Here is a 16,504-nt window from a genome sequence, read left to right as displayed (position 1 = left end):
AAGGCATTTAAAGGTAATAAGTTTGGCAACAGATGGGTGCCTCTTAAGGTGTTGCATAGCTTGATGGCAACCACGGATGGCAATGGCAATGGCCGTATTCAACCACAGGACTTGTCAGCGGTGAAATGGTCCAGATGAGAGCAGGATAGCAAGGCTAGCAGCGCGAACAATCTTGTCAGACACGTCACGTAGGACGTCATTAGTACAACCGGAAAAAGAAGGAGAAAAAAACGACCTGTGCAATATATAGAGGCCAATTGGCACATTGGAAAGACCAACGAGGTAACCTGTCCATTGGGGAGTGGGAAGAGAGTGAGAGAACCAATGGGAAATGGTCACTATCACAAAGGTCGTCGTGTGGCAACCAGTGTAATGAAGGGAGGAGGGAGGGAGAAGAAAGAAAAAGATCAATGGCAGAAAAGGTACCATGGCCAGCACTGAAATGAAGAGGGGAGCAATCATTAAGAAAGCACAAGTTGTGGTCTGCAAGAAACTGATCTATGAGAAGACCCCGACTAGATGGAAAAGCATCACCCCACTGGGGATGATGAGCATTAAAATCCCCGACAAGGAGGAAGAGAGGAGGAAGTTGCTGAAGAAGGGCAGTTAAGGCAGCAGGTGTGAGAGTCCTGTCAGGAAGGAGATAAAGATTGCAAACTGTGACCCAGAATCCAGGTGGACCCTAACAGCAACCGCTTCCAATGTAGTTTGAAGAGGAATCCACGTGTTAGCAATGTCCGTATGGACCAACGTACAAACGCCACCAGGGGGCCGACCTGATTGTGACAGAAAACACAGAACCCACAGAGGGCCAGCGAGTGATCAACAGTAAAATGAGATTCCTGTAGAACCACACAAGCTGCAGAGTAAAACGAAATAAGGGATTTCAACTCCGGAAGGTGATGGTAATATCCATTACAATTCCATTGGATTACCACAGTACGATGATTCAAATGTGGGGGGGGGGGGGGGGGGGGGGGAGACAGGCTAAAGCCATTCATGCCGCCGGGTCACCACCCATCACCGACAAAGGGGGGGGTGGGATGTGACATCCATGAACAACAGGTCAGCTGGGACTTATGTTTCTTCTTCTTTTCTGTTTGAGATCAAGGAGGGCTGTGCAGCAAAAAGGAGCCAGCTGCAGCAATATCTGGAACAGAAAGAGATCGGGTGACCTGGAGGACCAATGACCGTGGTTCTCATGGTCGATGTGTTGTGTGGCAGCAGAACTTTGGTCTGGAAGGTGCCGGGAAGGGGGGTCCTGTGAGGGAAGCCCTTGACCGGCAGACACCGAAGAAGTGGGACACTTCTCCAGCTGAGGAGGGGGAGAGGCACCTGAAAGGGAGGGGAGCCGCAGAGGATGGGGAAGGGGGAGGAGAGGGGTTTGGGACTGGGATAAGGAAGGGGGAGGAAGGGGTGAAGATGTAACTAAAGCATAGCTAGACGTCGTGGACACAGGATGAAGACCTGCATACATCTTACGAGCCTCAGTGTAGGTTGAACAATCAAAGAACTTATACTCCTGTATCTTCTTTTCCTTCTTATAAACTCAGCAATCCAGTGAACATGGAGAATGATTGCCATGACAATTAACACACACAGGAGGGGGAACATAGGAACTCCCCTCATGGAATGGACGTCCACAGTCCCCACAAAGAGGGCTTGCGAACAGCGAAAAGATGTGGCCAAAACGCAATCATTTAAAACATCTCATAGGTAATGGGATGCACGGCTTCACATCACATCGATAAACCACAATCTTGACCTCAAGGAGGATATCCCCTTCAAAAGCCAGGATAAAGGCACCAGTATCAATGTGATTGTCCTTCAGGCCCTTCTGAACATGCCGAACAAAGTGAACACCCCGCCGTCGAGATTGTCCCAAAGTTCCTCATCAGTTTGAAGGATGAGGTCCCTGTGAAAGATCACACCTTGAACCATATTCAAAGACTAGTGGGAGGTAATGGACACAGGTATTGTGCCACGATGGTTACAGGCATGAAGGGTTGAAGACTGGGCAGCTGAAGCAGTTTTGATCAACAACCAACTCGACTGCTCAGAGAGTCCACTTTGCCAAACTTGTCTTCAATGTGTTCCACAAAAAATACAGGTTTAGTATTGGTGAAAGTATCCCCATCAGTTCTGGTGCAAACCAGATATTGGGGGAAAGGTTTCGCCCCTAGCCAATGAGCCTGACCCTCCTCCCAGGGGGTAGCCATGGAAGCGAAGGCCAAAGGAGCAGAAGAAGCAGCACTAAAAGAATCATTTCCATGGCCGTAGAAGAACTGCAAGAGTTCTGGACCCAAGTGCATTTCATTTGCATAGCGTCTGCCCTGATACTACCCACTCCGAGCTTCCTTCTATCCTGTTAGGTCACCAGATGTATAGTCAGTCTGTGTGGAGGGGCTGTTGCGTACCCATCTTGTTGAGCCACCCGACAACACAGGGATCACATTACTGATAACTGAGCTGTTCCCTCCCCGTGTATGCGAAGGGGTGGTTGCTTGTCTTCTTGGAGCATCGGAACTCCCAGCAATGGCAGCCATGCTAGATGGCCCTTGTTGTAGCTGGGTGGCACCCATGGGGAGAGCCCCTGATTGGAGTGGTATCAGGGAGAATGTTTGGTGTATAAAGCAAATCAAGCTGCAGAAATCTGGCAATTCTCAAATGGCTGTCTCTTCGAATGGTGAAGGATCATTGAATGCTACTTTGTATGGCCCAGCAGCTTTCCCTTTCCTGGCCACAGCATGGGAGGAGGACCAGCCTCACCATCTTGAGACAAAACCCTTTCCCCATTACCTCGTCTGTACTAGGATGGATGGGGACACATTCACCCCCACAAAGTCATTGTTTCTTTGTGGAGAATACTGAGGAAAAGTTTGGTGACATGGAGTCTATTAGTAAGATGCGGTCAGGCTCGCTGTTGCTCAAAGCCTCTTCTGCTGTTCAATTTACATCTCTTCATGTTTGTGATTGTCTTCACAATATCCCAGTGTCTATTACTCCTTACCAATCTCTGAATATGGTGCAGATAGTGATTTTTCATACAGACCTCATCCTGCAAAGTGATGAACTTTGGGCCAATCTGGAGTGACACAGTGTTCATTTTGTTTGACTTGTGCAGAAGTGTTGCAAAGACAACCATACTGACACCAGCGACTTCATTCTGGTTTCTGAGGGGGTACCTCCTAGAGAAGGTTTAGTTTATGTGCTAAAGATGTGATGTGTAGCCATACATTCCACCACTCGTGAGGTGTTTTCGGTGCTTGTGGTTTGGGCATATGTCTTCCCGCTACGTGACAGATCCTCTGTGAGGTAATTGTGGACACCTACTCTATGAGGGAAGCCCCTGTGTTTCGCCACCTGTGTGTGTTGGTGTGTGTGTGTGTGTGTGTGTGTGTGTGTGTGTCAGTTTCCATTATCGCCATTACCCTCATTTTCCACATTGCCTGGCTTACAAGAGACAAAAGAATATCCAAGAGTAAAGTCCCTGGATCATCTGCCTTACACTGAGGCTCGCCAGAAGTATGAGATACTCCATCTAATGTCACTATTTTCCACTTTTGCCTCTGTTAAAATCTTTCCCCTCTTATCTCTTTCTTACCCCAGACCCATCTCCTCTCTCCCATCCTCCTCCACCTCCCCTGCAGTTCCCACAACCTCCTGTCCAGGAGCCGCTCTCTATCCCTGGCTGAAGAAGTGCTCACCTTCTTCAGCACCTGCCGGTTATTGGGCCCCCTCCCAGCAACCCTTTCCCCAATGTCTCTCAGGCTGGAAGACTCCTACCACCACTCAGTCACGAGAAGCACCATCTGTGCCTGGACTCTCTCCACATGATCATCCAGTGAAATTGAAATGGACAGTATCGCCACCTACCGGAAATACAAAGTCTTCTCATCTCCTATTCTGCATTCTGTCTTGTTCTTCAAGAAATGCATTTCCATGATGATCACTCTCCAACACTTCATGGTTATCGGGTGTTCTGTCAGAACTGTGCCTGCCCTGGGGTAGCAACTGGCAGGGTCTGCACTTTGGTTCATTTCTATCTCATTATTGACTGGATCTCCCTATGTACCAACTTGGAAGCAATAGTGGTTTGAGTGCAAATGACTCGGGCAATCATCATTTGTAATGTTTCCTTCCCTCCAGGTAGGCCACTCCCTTCATTGAACTGACTGCCTTAATCCAGCAACTCCTGCCCCTGTTTCTCTTCCTTGGGAACTTCAATGCCCACCACCTACTGTGGGAGAATGTCACTTCACTGGTTAGGGGTCACCAAATTGACCAGCTTATTACTGACCTCAGTTGTGACTCCTCAGTGATGGTTCCCCTACCCACTTCAGTGTCACTCATGGGACCTTTTCTGTTACCGATCTCATGGTCTCCTCCCCTGCTCTCGTGGGTTCCCTACATTGGTCATCCCATGATGACCTTGGTGACAGTGAACACTTCTTTGTGATTCTGTCATTCCACTGCTGCTGCCAGGCAGACAGGCCCCTACATTGGGCATTCTGCAGGGCCAGTTGGCCTTTACATACATCTGCTGTGCACTTCAACAACTTCCTCTCGAATTCCACTGGTGCAATCATGCAAGGCATCTCTGACACTATTCTTCATTCTACTGATACTGCTGTCCCCCTATAAGGAGGTCCTTCTTATCGTCAACCAGTACCATGGTGGACCAAGGATGTTGCAGTTCCTGCCCAGGAACTCTGATAAGTGATGCAGCAATTTAAGTGACACCCTTCAGAGACCAACCTCCTTGAGTACAACCTTCTTGAGTAAAAAGGTGTGTTGTTTTGTCCTTGGAGACCATCACATTTTAGTTACCCTCCATGACTGAGGTTTCCATTGTCCAATTCAGATTTTTATCCACAAGTTTTTATCTCACCAGCTCCTCCAGGTTTGATTTGTCACTTCACTCAACACTCTTCAGATTCAGGAGAATGGTATCCCACAGGGTTCTGTGCTAAACATCACTCTCTTCTTCATAGCGATCAATGGGCAAGTAATCTCTGCTGGGCCTCTAGTTACCCCAGTATTGTATGTCAACAATTTTTGCATCTGTGCTGGGCCTCTGGTTACCCCAGTATTGTGTGTTGACAATTTTTGCATCTGGTGCAGCTCCCACTCAGTAGGATCTGCTGAGCACCGGCTTCAAGGTGCCATTGGATGGGCCTCTGTGTGGGCCACCTTCCATGGATTCCAGTTTTCTCTCTGCAAAACGTGTGTTGTGCATTTTTTTTTTGTTGACCTACTGTACACCTAAATCTTTAACTTTATTTAAAGGACCATCTCCTTGATGTTGTAGCAAAGTCCCGTTTCTTGGGCTTTATTTTTGATAAAAAACTTACACGGGTACCCCACATTCGCCACCTAAAGACTACATGTGTGCAGAAGCTTAATACCCTCCACCTCCTGGCCCACACATCTTGGCATGCAGACTGTACTACTATTCTCCATCTTTACCATGCTCTAGTCTTTTCCAGACTAGATTATGGTAGTGCGGCTTATGGCTCAATGGCTCCTTCAACTTTGCAGCTGCTTGACCCTTTCACCAAGGTGGGGCACTTCTGGCTATTGGTGCCTTTTGCACTAGTCGCATTGACAATCTCCTCACAGAAGAGTGGATTCCCTCTCTACAAATATGATGTAGCCAACTCCTGGTTCCTTATGCAATTGCCATTTGCCAATTCCCTGACCATCCTGTGTTCTCTGTTCTCTTTGCCAACAAGTGATTTCTCCCCCCAAGTGTGGGATCCCTCTGTCAGAATCTCCATCTCCACTCATTATAATGCGCCGTGTGTCTTTCCTTCTATATATCACCCCACTGACCCCCCCCCTTTCCCTGTAGATGGTGCCTAGACCATATAAAAGGACCAACGTATTCCAGGGTCCTAAGATCTGTCGCCTCTCTTGTTTTCCAGTGTGTTGTATGTGCCATCCTTGCAGAGTTCCAGGGTGCTACCATCTTCTACACTGATGGTTCTCAGACAATCAGTAAGGTGGGATACAGTTTCATGTCTCCTACTGGTTTTGAAAACCATTTATTGCTGGGATCATATAATGTGTTTATAGCAGAGCTTCTAGCCATTCAGAGCCTTTTATTTTTTTTATCAGGCCTCCCTCCACAGTGTTTTAATTTGTTCAGACTCAATAAGCAGCTTGCAGACTATCAACTGATGATTTTGTAACCCTTTGGTATCTGCTACCCATGACCTCTCCGCCAACTTCTCAGTTGTCTTTATCTGGGTGCCAACTCAAGTGGGCATCCCTGGAAATGAACTGTCTGACCATTTGGATAGAGAAGCGGATACTTACCCCATCACCTTTCACAATTCCAGCTGTAGGTATGTGGATCTACGTCACACCTCCCTCTGTCTCCAGAAAGGAGACCCCTAAGACCAAGGCAATTGCGGTGGCACCCACACCACCACTACCTACAAGCTCTGCGTCTGAGGATGGAGTGGAGATTATGGCATTCGCTGAGGACCTACATCTCTCCAGACTGTCGGACACAATGGATATAAACTGATAAGGCAAAAAGTCTGTGGCAGCAGGTAAGCCTGAGGCGTCAACTGCCTCATTGAATGTTCCATGCCTTCCTAGTCTCACCATGACAGCATCCTCCAGTGGAATTGCAGCAGTTTTTTCCACCACCTGGCTGAGCTACAACAAGTTTTAAGCTTTACACCTGCTTTCTGCATTGCCCTCCAGGAAACCTGTTTCTCGGCAATGCGGACCTCTGCCCTCCATGGCTATAAGGGATATAACAGGAACCAAAGTGACTATAATAGAGTGTCAGGTGGAGTTTGTGTTTATGTCCTAAGCTCAGTCTCTAGTGACACTGTGCTCTTCAAACCCCTCTTGAAGTTGTCACTGTCAGAATAAGGACAATGCAGGAAATAGCTGTCTGCAAAGTATATCTTCCTCCAGATGGTGCAGTACCCCTGAATGTATTAGCTGCACTGATTGATCAACTCCATAAACATTACTTACTATTGGAAGATTCTAACAGCCATAACCCCTTGTAGGGGGCACCGTGCTTACTGGCCAAGACAGACATGTTGAAACTTTACTGTGTCAGTTTGACCTCTGCCTCTTAAATACTGGGGCTGCCACACATTTCAGTGTGGCTCATGGTAGTTTCTCGGCCATTGATTTATCAGTTTGCAGCCCAGGACTTCTTCCATTTATCCACTGGAGAGCACATGACGACCTGTGTGGTAGTGACCACTTCCCCATCTTCCTGTCACTGACCTAGCCTAAGGCCCAGGGACGCCTGCCCAAATGGGCTTTAAACAAGGAAGACTGGGAAACTTTCACCTCTGATGTCACTGTTGAATCTCCTCCACCCAGTAGCATTGATGTGGTGGTTGAGCAGGTGACTACAATTATTTCTGTGGCAGAAAACATGATCCCTCGCTCTTTATGGTGTTCCCGGCATAAGGCAGTCAGTTGGTGGTCGCCAGATGTCGCTGAGGCAATTACAGAGCTTCGGTGAGCTCTACAGTTGCATAAACCACACCCTTCCCTGGAGCACCTCACAGCCTTTAAACGGCTTCATGCCCGCCTTCACCAACTTAAAAAATGAAGGAAGCAGGAGTGTTGGGAGAGATATGTCTCGACCATTGGGTGCCTTATGTCACCTTCCCAAGTCTGGGCAAAGATCAAACGTATTTTTGGGTACCAGACCCCAACAGGTGTTCCCGGTGTTAGCATAAATGGTGTGTTATCTACTGATGCAAATGCAATTGCCGAGCACTTTGCTTGAGCCTCTGCATTAGAGAATTACCCCCAGCCTTTTGCACACTCAAACGGCAGCTGGAAGGGAATGTCCTCTCGTTCACTACATGCTGCAGTGAATCCTATAATGCCCCATTTACATAGTGGGAGCTCCTCAGCGCCCATGCACATTGCCCCGACACAGCTCCTGGCCCTGATCGGATCCACAGCCAGATGATTAAACATATCTCATCTGACTACAAGTGACATATCCTCGTCATCATCAACCAGTTCTGGTGCGATGGTGTCTTTCCATCGCTATGGGGAGATAGCACCATCATTCAGGTGCTCAAACACAGTAAAAACCCGCTTGATGTGGATAGCTATGGGCCCATCAGCCTCACCAACGTTCTTTGTAAGCCACTGGAACGTGTGGTGTGTCAGCGGTTGGGTTGGGTCCTGGAAACACGTGGCCTACTGCTTCCATGTCAGGGCACCTTCTGCCAGGGTCACTCTACAACTGATAATGTTGTGTCCCTCGAGTCTGCCATCCGAACAGCCTTTTCCAGACACCAATACCTGGTTGCCGTCTTTTTTGACTTACAAATAGCAAATGACATGACCTGGCGACATCATATCCTTGCCACATTGTATGAGTGGGGTCTCCGGGGCTCGCTCCCAGTTTTTATCCAAAACTTCTTGTCTCTCCATACTTTCTGTATCCAAGTTAGTGCCTCCCATAGTTCCATCCATATCAAGGAGAATGGAGTCCCGCAGGGCTCTGTACTGAGTGTATTTCTATTTTTAGTGGCCATTAACAGTCTAGCAGCAGCTGTCAGACCTTCCATGTCACCTTCTCTCTATGCAGACGACTTCTGCATTTTGTTCAGTTGCTCCAGTACTGGTCTTGCTGAGAATAGCCTACAGGGAGACATCCTCAAGGTGCAGTCATGGCGTCTAGCCCATGGCTTCCAGTTTTCCTCCATAAAGAGGCGTGTCATGCATTTCTGTCGGCATCGTATCGGTCATCCAGAACCAGCACTTTACCTTAATGGTGATCCACTCACTATATTGGAGACATATCAATTCTTACATCCGGTTTTTTATGCTAGTTTACTTGGCTTCCTCATCTTCGTCACCTTAAATGGAAGTGTTGGTAGCACTTCAATGCCCTTGGCTGCCTGAGAAACATGAACTGGGGTGCAGATTGCTCCACACTGCTGCAGCTCTAGAGAGCCCTTGTTCAATCTGGCCTTGACTATGGGAGTCTGGTTTATGGTTCAGCAGTGCCCTCAGCCTTGCATTTGCTGGACCCATCATACCACTGCAGAGTTAAACTAGCGACAGCTTTTAGGACGAGTCCCATGACAAGCATACAGGTGAAGACTGGAGTCCCTCCATTGAAGATCAGGTGTGCACAATGCTCACCAGTTACATTGCACACTTTCATAGATCTCCTGAACATCTTAATTACCATCTTCTTTTCCCAGCCAAGGCAGTTCACCTCTGGCACAAGCGACTCTGGTCAGGTCTAACGATTGTGGTTCAAGTGTGATCACTTCTGTCTGAAATGGAGTCCTTGCCTGTACCATCTCTCCTTGACGTGCATTCACGTACACCTCTGTGGTGTAGCTGTAGGCCAAAGCTTTGCCTGGACCTTTTGCGTGGCTCTAAGGACTCTGTTAACCCTGTGGCTCTCTGCTGTCACTTCCTCTCAGTTCCCCTCCAGGGGGCTCACCGTCCTTTCGTGAGTACTTGTGTGGCAAGCACAGGGCCCCGAGCTATTGCAGGTTTCCTTCTTTCCCGGGCTGCATTTCTTTCCCTTCCCCTCTTTTCTTGTCTTTGCTACTTCCCCTCGACCCTCTCCTCTCCCTCTCTTGGTGTCCTTGTTTATGCTGGCCCCGCTATCCCCCTGGTTATGTTGGCTTTGCAATTTGGTTTCATTGTGTAATTACTTCATCCTTTTGGCAACCTCTTGTCCCCCTCTGGGGTTTGACCTCCATTACTAAATTTCTGTTCTGTAGTGTAATCATTTAGGGAAGAGCACCTTACCTTGTGTCTCTGATGTGTGCCCTCCTAGTTCCTTCCATGTTTTCCTTCACACCATTGTCTGATGCCAGGGTATATAGCTAGCACAGTAGCCAGCCCATGTGGTAGGGTCGCTATGTATCCTCTTGGTTGAGCCCCCTGAAAACACAGGGATCACACTTCTGATACCTGAGCTGTGACCACCTCATGTAAGCCTAGGTGTGGTTGCTTGTCATCCTGGAGCATCAGAACTCCTGGCAATGGCTGCTGTGCCAGATGGCCTGCCAGTCGGCCCTTGCTGTGGCTGGGTTGTGCCCATGGGGAGAGCCCCTGATACAGTGGGAAACGAAGAGAGGAAGGAAGGGAGGAGAGCAATCCACACTGTAGACACTAGGGAGGGAGTTCTTCCCCAAATGGTTCACACTAAAAATGGAAAATTTAGAAGTGGTCATCAAATCTCAAGCAGGGACCTAAATGCCAAAAAAAAGATGAAAGAAACATGAAAATACAAGAAACCAGGTGGATAGCCAGGTCGATATAAATCAGAACACCGAGGGAGGGGAAGGAGGGGGCAAGGAGGAAGAATCGGGGATAGGGAGGGAGGGCAGGGTGAAGGAAATGCAGCCAGGGAAGGAAGAATTGTCCGTAATAGCTCCAGGTCCCATGTGTGCCACCTACAAACTCCTGAAAGAATCTTGAGGCCACTGGTGGGCTATTGTATATAGCCGCAGGATTGATTTGCTCACCAGTATATGGGTAGGATGGTGAAACCTGTTCTCATACCTTTCATGAACAGGATATATGGTATGTTCCAGTTGACTCATGCAAAGACATAATGGTTGATTATAATTAAACTGCAACTATTCACAGATCCCAAATGTGGGCTGTAATTGTTGTGTGGCAGCAAAACTTTGTCAATATTCTAATGCATTAATGTGGAACTGATTCATAATGAATAAAATTTGTTCAAATTTTGGCTAACTGGTCCTGCGGATGCAGGAAAGACATCTAGAAATGTTTCCATATGGAATGGATTAGGAACAGGATGCGGGCCGTAAAGTTCAAACAAGTGAGAAAGGCATCATGATGATTTTATTATTAACTGTTGCTTATACAGTTTGTTCAATAAGAGCACCAGAGACATTGATGGTAAGTTGTAAAGTGTCAGATTTGCACCTGACCAAAATTTTAACTTTTTTTTTTCAGCGCTAATCATTTCCGCATATCTCCACCAGCATATCTACTGAGTTTCATTATCATATGATAATTGCAGACCACACTGGACCTCCATGAATAGCTGGACTTTAATTATAACCACAAGGAAGTATCACAACGACCTCCAACCAGCGATCTTCATGAGTGGATAAGCATGTATTTCAGACACAGCAATAAATTTCTCAGTATGACGTAAGGTACTGTTTGCTATCATCCTGCAATGAATAGAAGAGTATTCATATGCATGGGAGGTCACACTCATACCGATATAGATGACTGACATAAGTTTCAAATGGAATGGAAGTTATACCAGCTATGTGAATAAAATTTTATAAATATTTGACTGCTCCTTCATGGTGTTCCTCTTTCCATTATCATCAGTATGTGGTGCAACTGGGGAGTTGATATTACCTTTGAACTTTTGGTAGATCTGGAAATCAAGGTTTTCTGGCACAAAGCGTGGCCGCCTGACCCTCTGCTCAAGCATACTCTTATCTACTGTGAGGCTGGCCACCTTCCTCAGCACACTGCTGTTAGGAATCGAGTTACTCAGTGATGAGTGGTGGCATGTGTCCACCAACTGCTGTTGCTCCATACCTGCCAACAAAAACATCAACACCATCAGCAAAGGTGGCATCTACCTTAACAGCAATCAAGAATTTTTGAATCCATGCACAAACATCAGTAATTGTACTTATTACAGATTTAAGACCATGAAGGGCTGGACTAGAACTCTGATATAGTCTTTCATCTCTACTCTTCTATCTATCTAAAGAAAAAAAAACAATGACAGAAATGAAAGTAAGGTTTGTGAGTGGGATCAGAAATCAGGTTATTAGTGATAAGATTCTCTGGCAACATTGCCATTCTCACAGAAAATGAATTCAGGACATGTTGAATTATAATGAATAGTCTAATGAGCACAAACTGTGGATTAAGATTAAATCTAAGAAAGATGAAAGAAATGAGAAGTAGCAGAGATGAGAATCATGAAGCAGAGCAGGTGAAGAATTATACAACTTAGTAAGCAAAATAATGTATCATGGATAAAAAGGAAGGACAACATACAAAGCAAACTAGTACAGCTGCAGAAGTCATTCCTGGCCAAAAGTAGTCTGTTAGTGTAAGACTACAGCTTTAATTTGAGCAATACATTTCTGGGAATGTACATTTGCAGCACAGAATTGAATGGAAGTGAAACATGGACTGTGCAAAATTTGTAAAGAAAAGAGAATTTGGTACTATAGAAGGATGTTTAAAAATAAATGGACCAATAAAATAAGGAATGAGGTGGCTATCTGCACAATAAGTGAGGAGAGGAGCATTTGGAAAACACTGATGAGAAGGGCAGACACGTGGTGATGGGAAATAGGTTACTGTAATACATCCAAAATAGGAACTGAAGGTGTTAGTTGCAGGTGTTACTCCCACTAGATAGTTGTTATTGTACCAAGCTGCACTGGGTTTATACTGTGTCTAATCAAAGGGAATTATGTTGGTACAAACACTTGGTATTCATTATTAATTGGCATTTAAGATACTTTGTGTTACCTTGGGTGGTCATTGCTGTGGGTGATGCAGAGTAATTATAAGTTACTGTTTTATAGCTTGATCTGATTGGTGTATACCTCACTTGGCCCCCTCATTTGAACGAGTTATCTAGCACACTTTGTGTTATGCTGATTTGAATTTCACATAGTGTAAATACTAGTTAGAAATTCAGATTACATGAGAGTGTTTTTGTTACTGCTGACGTTTTTAAAGAAATGTATATGTTATACATTTAAGGCCATTTCTTTAATTCTGTTCATGCTGTTTGATCTTTTATTTAAATTTTTGCCTTCTATTGTTTTAATAATTTTAAAGTTTTGGGTTCTTACACATTGTAGTAATAAAATTTTAACAGGGATTCCATTCTTGATTGGGTTTTGTTTTGAATGCATATTTTTGTACTGACAATAAAAAATTTGTAATTTTTTTAATATTGTTGTGTACACTGGCAATATTAACATTATGTTAAAGAACCTTGAAAATATCTTACACAAGACTACACAAAGAAAATAGAAAACTAATTATATGTGGGGATTTCAACATTGACTTTGCAAGTGAGTCTAATCAAAAAACTGCTTTACTGAACCTCTTAGCAACTTTCAATTTAAAGGCTACTATAGAAACGCCAACACACATCACAAAAACCTCCGCCACAATCGTTGATCAAATATTTACAAATGTGCCCTTGAAACATACAACACAAACCCACAATACAGGCTTTGGGGACCACACAGCCCAAGAAATTAGTATAAGATTAGGAAAATTGCTTAGTTCAACTGAATGTCTAACTACTACATCTAGGAAGTATAATGACCAGAATATACAACATTTCCTTAACTATCTGTGTAAAGAAACTTGGGAAGAAATCTATGAATGTGAAAGTACAAATGGTAAGTTCAATAAATTCCTAAATAGTTTTACCTATTATTTTGAACTTAGCTTTCCACTCCATAAAAAGCCACTCACAAAAAAGGATCTGAAAATAAAATGGGTCACAACAGGGATACAAATATCTGTGAAGAAAAAGAGACTACTTCATGAAATATCTAGACAGCACACCACATCCCCAGAATTTGATTCCTATTTTAAGAATTACAAAAAGATTTTAACTAAAGTCATAAAAGAAGCAAAAAAATGGCAAATAGTTCCTTCACAGCAAATGCACAGAATAAAATGAAAACCATATGGGAGATTGTAAGGCATGAAACAGGAGTAAAACGAAGAGAATACCATAATATCAAACTGAATGAAAACACTTCTGTAATATCTGATCCCCAGCAGATAGCAAATAATTTTAATTCATATTTCTCTGAGGCAGCTGAGATTCTGGTGAAGCAAAACTTTCAAAATGCTGTCACTGCAAATCAGATTAAAACTATCCCTAGTAACAAGTGTCTCTTCCTACACCCAACAGATGAACAGGAAATGCTAAAAACAGTAGGGGAGCTAAAATCAAAATTTTCCTCTGGTACTGATAACATACCAGACCATATCATTAAAAAATGTGCACCCTTAGTAGTTAAGCCCATGGTAGACATATGCAATAGTTCACTTTCTCAGGGAATCTTCCCAGAAAGGCTAAAAATAGCTAAAATGAAGCCACTGTTCAAAAAGGGTGAAAAAACATAACAAATTATAGGCCAGTCTCTCTACTATCTGTTTTTTCTAAAATAATTGGAAAAATCTTTTATAAGACTCTTACATTTCATTGAAAAAAAAAAAACTTTTCTCAGCTACACAGCATGGTTTCCGAAAATGTAAATCCACTGAGACAGCTATTATCGATTTCTTAAATGAAGCTTTAAATGCATTAGATAAAAAAGAACACATAGCAGCAATATTCCTAGATCTTTCAAAAGCATTTGACATCATTAACCATGGTCTTTTGCTTAGAAAGCTAGAAAATGGTGGTGTCAGAGGCCCAGCCTATGAATGGGTAAAGTCATATCTATAAAACAGACACCAAATAGTTGAGGTCTTGTACAAAGAAGGAAAAAATTTAACTTCCTATCAATCAGAAAAACAGTGTGTTAAATACAGTGTGCCGCAGGGTTCTGTACTGGGACCAATCCTGTTCTAGCTGTTTGTAAATGACCCGGAACCATCCAGCCCTTACTATAAGGGCACTAAATATGCTGATGATACAAATATACTTATCAAAGGAAAGACCCAAGAAGAGCTCCAAAATGAAATAAAAAAGAGCACTACACATGTATCAAAATGGTTCACAATGAACAACTTTATAATAAACACACATAAAACAAACACTATGCATCTACACACAGTGCAGAATAAACAGCCTTTAACTGCAACCATAGAACTGTTAGGCAAAAGAGTTGAAATTGTAAATAGCACCAAATTTTTGGGAGTTTGAATCCAAGATGACCTAAGATGGCAGAAACACACACAACACCTATGTAGTAAATTAAATACCATTTGTTATAGTACAAAAATTCTTGCTGGATGCACATCTATGCAATCCATAAAAAATGTGTACTACACCCAAGCAGAATCATTACTAAGATATGGTTTAATTTGCTGGGGAAATTCACCACCCAGCAAAAGCTGTTTTATTGCACAAAAAAGAATTATAAGAGACATGGAAGGCTTAGCACCTCTATCTTCATGCAAACCCTCATTTAAAAAGCTTCATATTCTTCTATTACCTTGCCTATATATCCTAGAAACAATAATGTTTATAAGGAAAATTGTAGATGAAAATAACAAGATTGCTCCAAAAAACCAAAATATCCATTCATACAACACGAGAAATAATCAAGGTTTACATATGCAGTTTTCACATACAACACAAACAAAAAGGACCCTTGCAAGCAGGAAAAAAACTGTGTAACAAACTACCTAAAGAAATTAAGGCAATAACTGGCATGCATAAATTCAAAACTGCAGTGAGTGACTACTTGCTACAGAATTGTTACTATAGTGTTGATGAATTTTTATCTGCAATGTAAATATGTGAAAAATTTAAATAGTTTATACAATTAAGGCCAAAATAAGAAATGTGTACATTAGATTTATCTGCATATTATATGTGGTCTATTACATGTGTGTGTGTGTGTGTGTGTGTGTGTGTGTGTGTGTGTGTGTGTGTGTGTGTGTGTGTGTGTGTGTGTGTGTGTGAGATCAAGGCCAAAAGTATGAAATGTGTGCGTGTAAAATTTATTTGTGAAATGTTATTTCCCATATGTTAGAGTTATTTTGCTATATACTGAAAAACATACAACAGCTTTTTTCTGTTAAACTTTATTGTAAATTATTTGACTTGTCCCATATCATTATGTACCCCTGCACAGTGTATGATTCACAGGACCAATAAATATACAATACAATACATATCAAACCCAACACCACTCCCACATCATGGTTACTGGAAACATGGAAATTATTGAGAATCTAGTAAACCTAATCAACAAATTTTGAACTGAAGTAACACAAATCAATGTACTATCAGTGTTACCTAATGCTTCCTAGAAATGCAACTATTGGGTAAAGCTGTGTATTGACTTGCATGTCTCCAACAGAGGTATCTCTGTCTCAAACATAGTTTTAGTTTGTTTTGTTTTGTTTGTGGTTTTAGGGCGCAAAACTTCTATGGTCATTAGCGCCCAGCCCGTGACTTAAGACAGTAAAAATCTGAAATTGAAAACCAGCAGCAATGGGAGCAAAGTCATAAAATTGGAGAAACTAAAAGTAGAAATAATGCTTAAAAATCCACTACAGAAAGGGGGTGGTTGTCCCCAAAAAAAGCTTCAAATGACTGACGTCATTTCACTGTCACGAATAAACTGGAGAACGCAGTCGGCTGAGCGCGTGTCATCTGCTAAAATCGACGATAGATCAGGCGATAGCTGTAGACGGGAGCGTAACGGATTAAAATAGGGGCATTCAATTAAAAGGTGTCTTACCGTCCACAGCTGAGAGCAGTGGGGACAGAGTGGGGGAGGATCACCGCTTAAAAGATGTTGAT

The 16,504-nt window shown here is 43.5% G+C and overlaps 1 protein-coding gene across 1 annotated transcript in view; it reads right to left on the bottom strand.

Moving 5' to 3' along the window:
* The window catches only part of LOC126092813 (formin-2-like), a 209,990-nt gene extending 198,427 nt beyond the window's left edge, over positions 1–11,563 (bottom strand). The window contains exon 1 of the mRNA XM_049908542.1: positions 11,380–11,563. Within this exon, the coding sequence (XP_049764499.1) occupies positions 11,380–11,563 (184 nt within the window). The remainder of the gene's footprint in view (positions 1–11,379) is intronic.
* Positions 11,564–16,504: the final 4,941 nt, after the last annotated feature.

This window comes from Schistocerca cancellata, chromosome 7 (genome assembly GCF_023864275.1).
Source record: "Schistocerca cancellata isolate TAMUIC-IGC-003103 chromosome 7, iqSchCanc2.1, whole genome shotgun sequence".
Classification (NCBI taxonomy): domain Eukaryota; kingdom Metazoa; phylum Arthropoda; class Insecta; order Orthoptera; family Acrididae; genus Schistocerca; species Schistocerca cancellata.
Note: the sequence above shows the minus strand (reverse complement) of the source record. Positions and strands in the feature narration are given on the sequence as shown.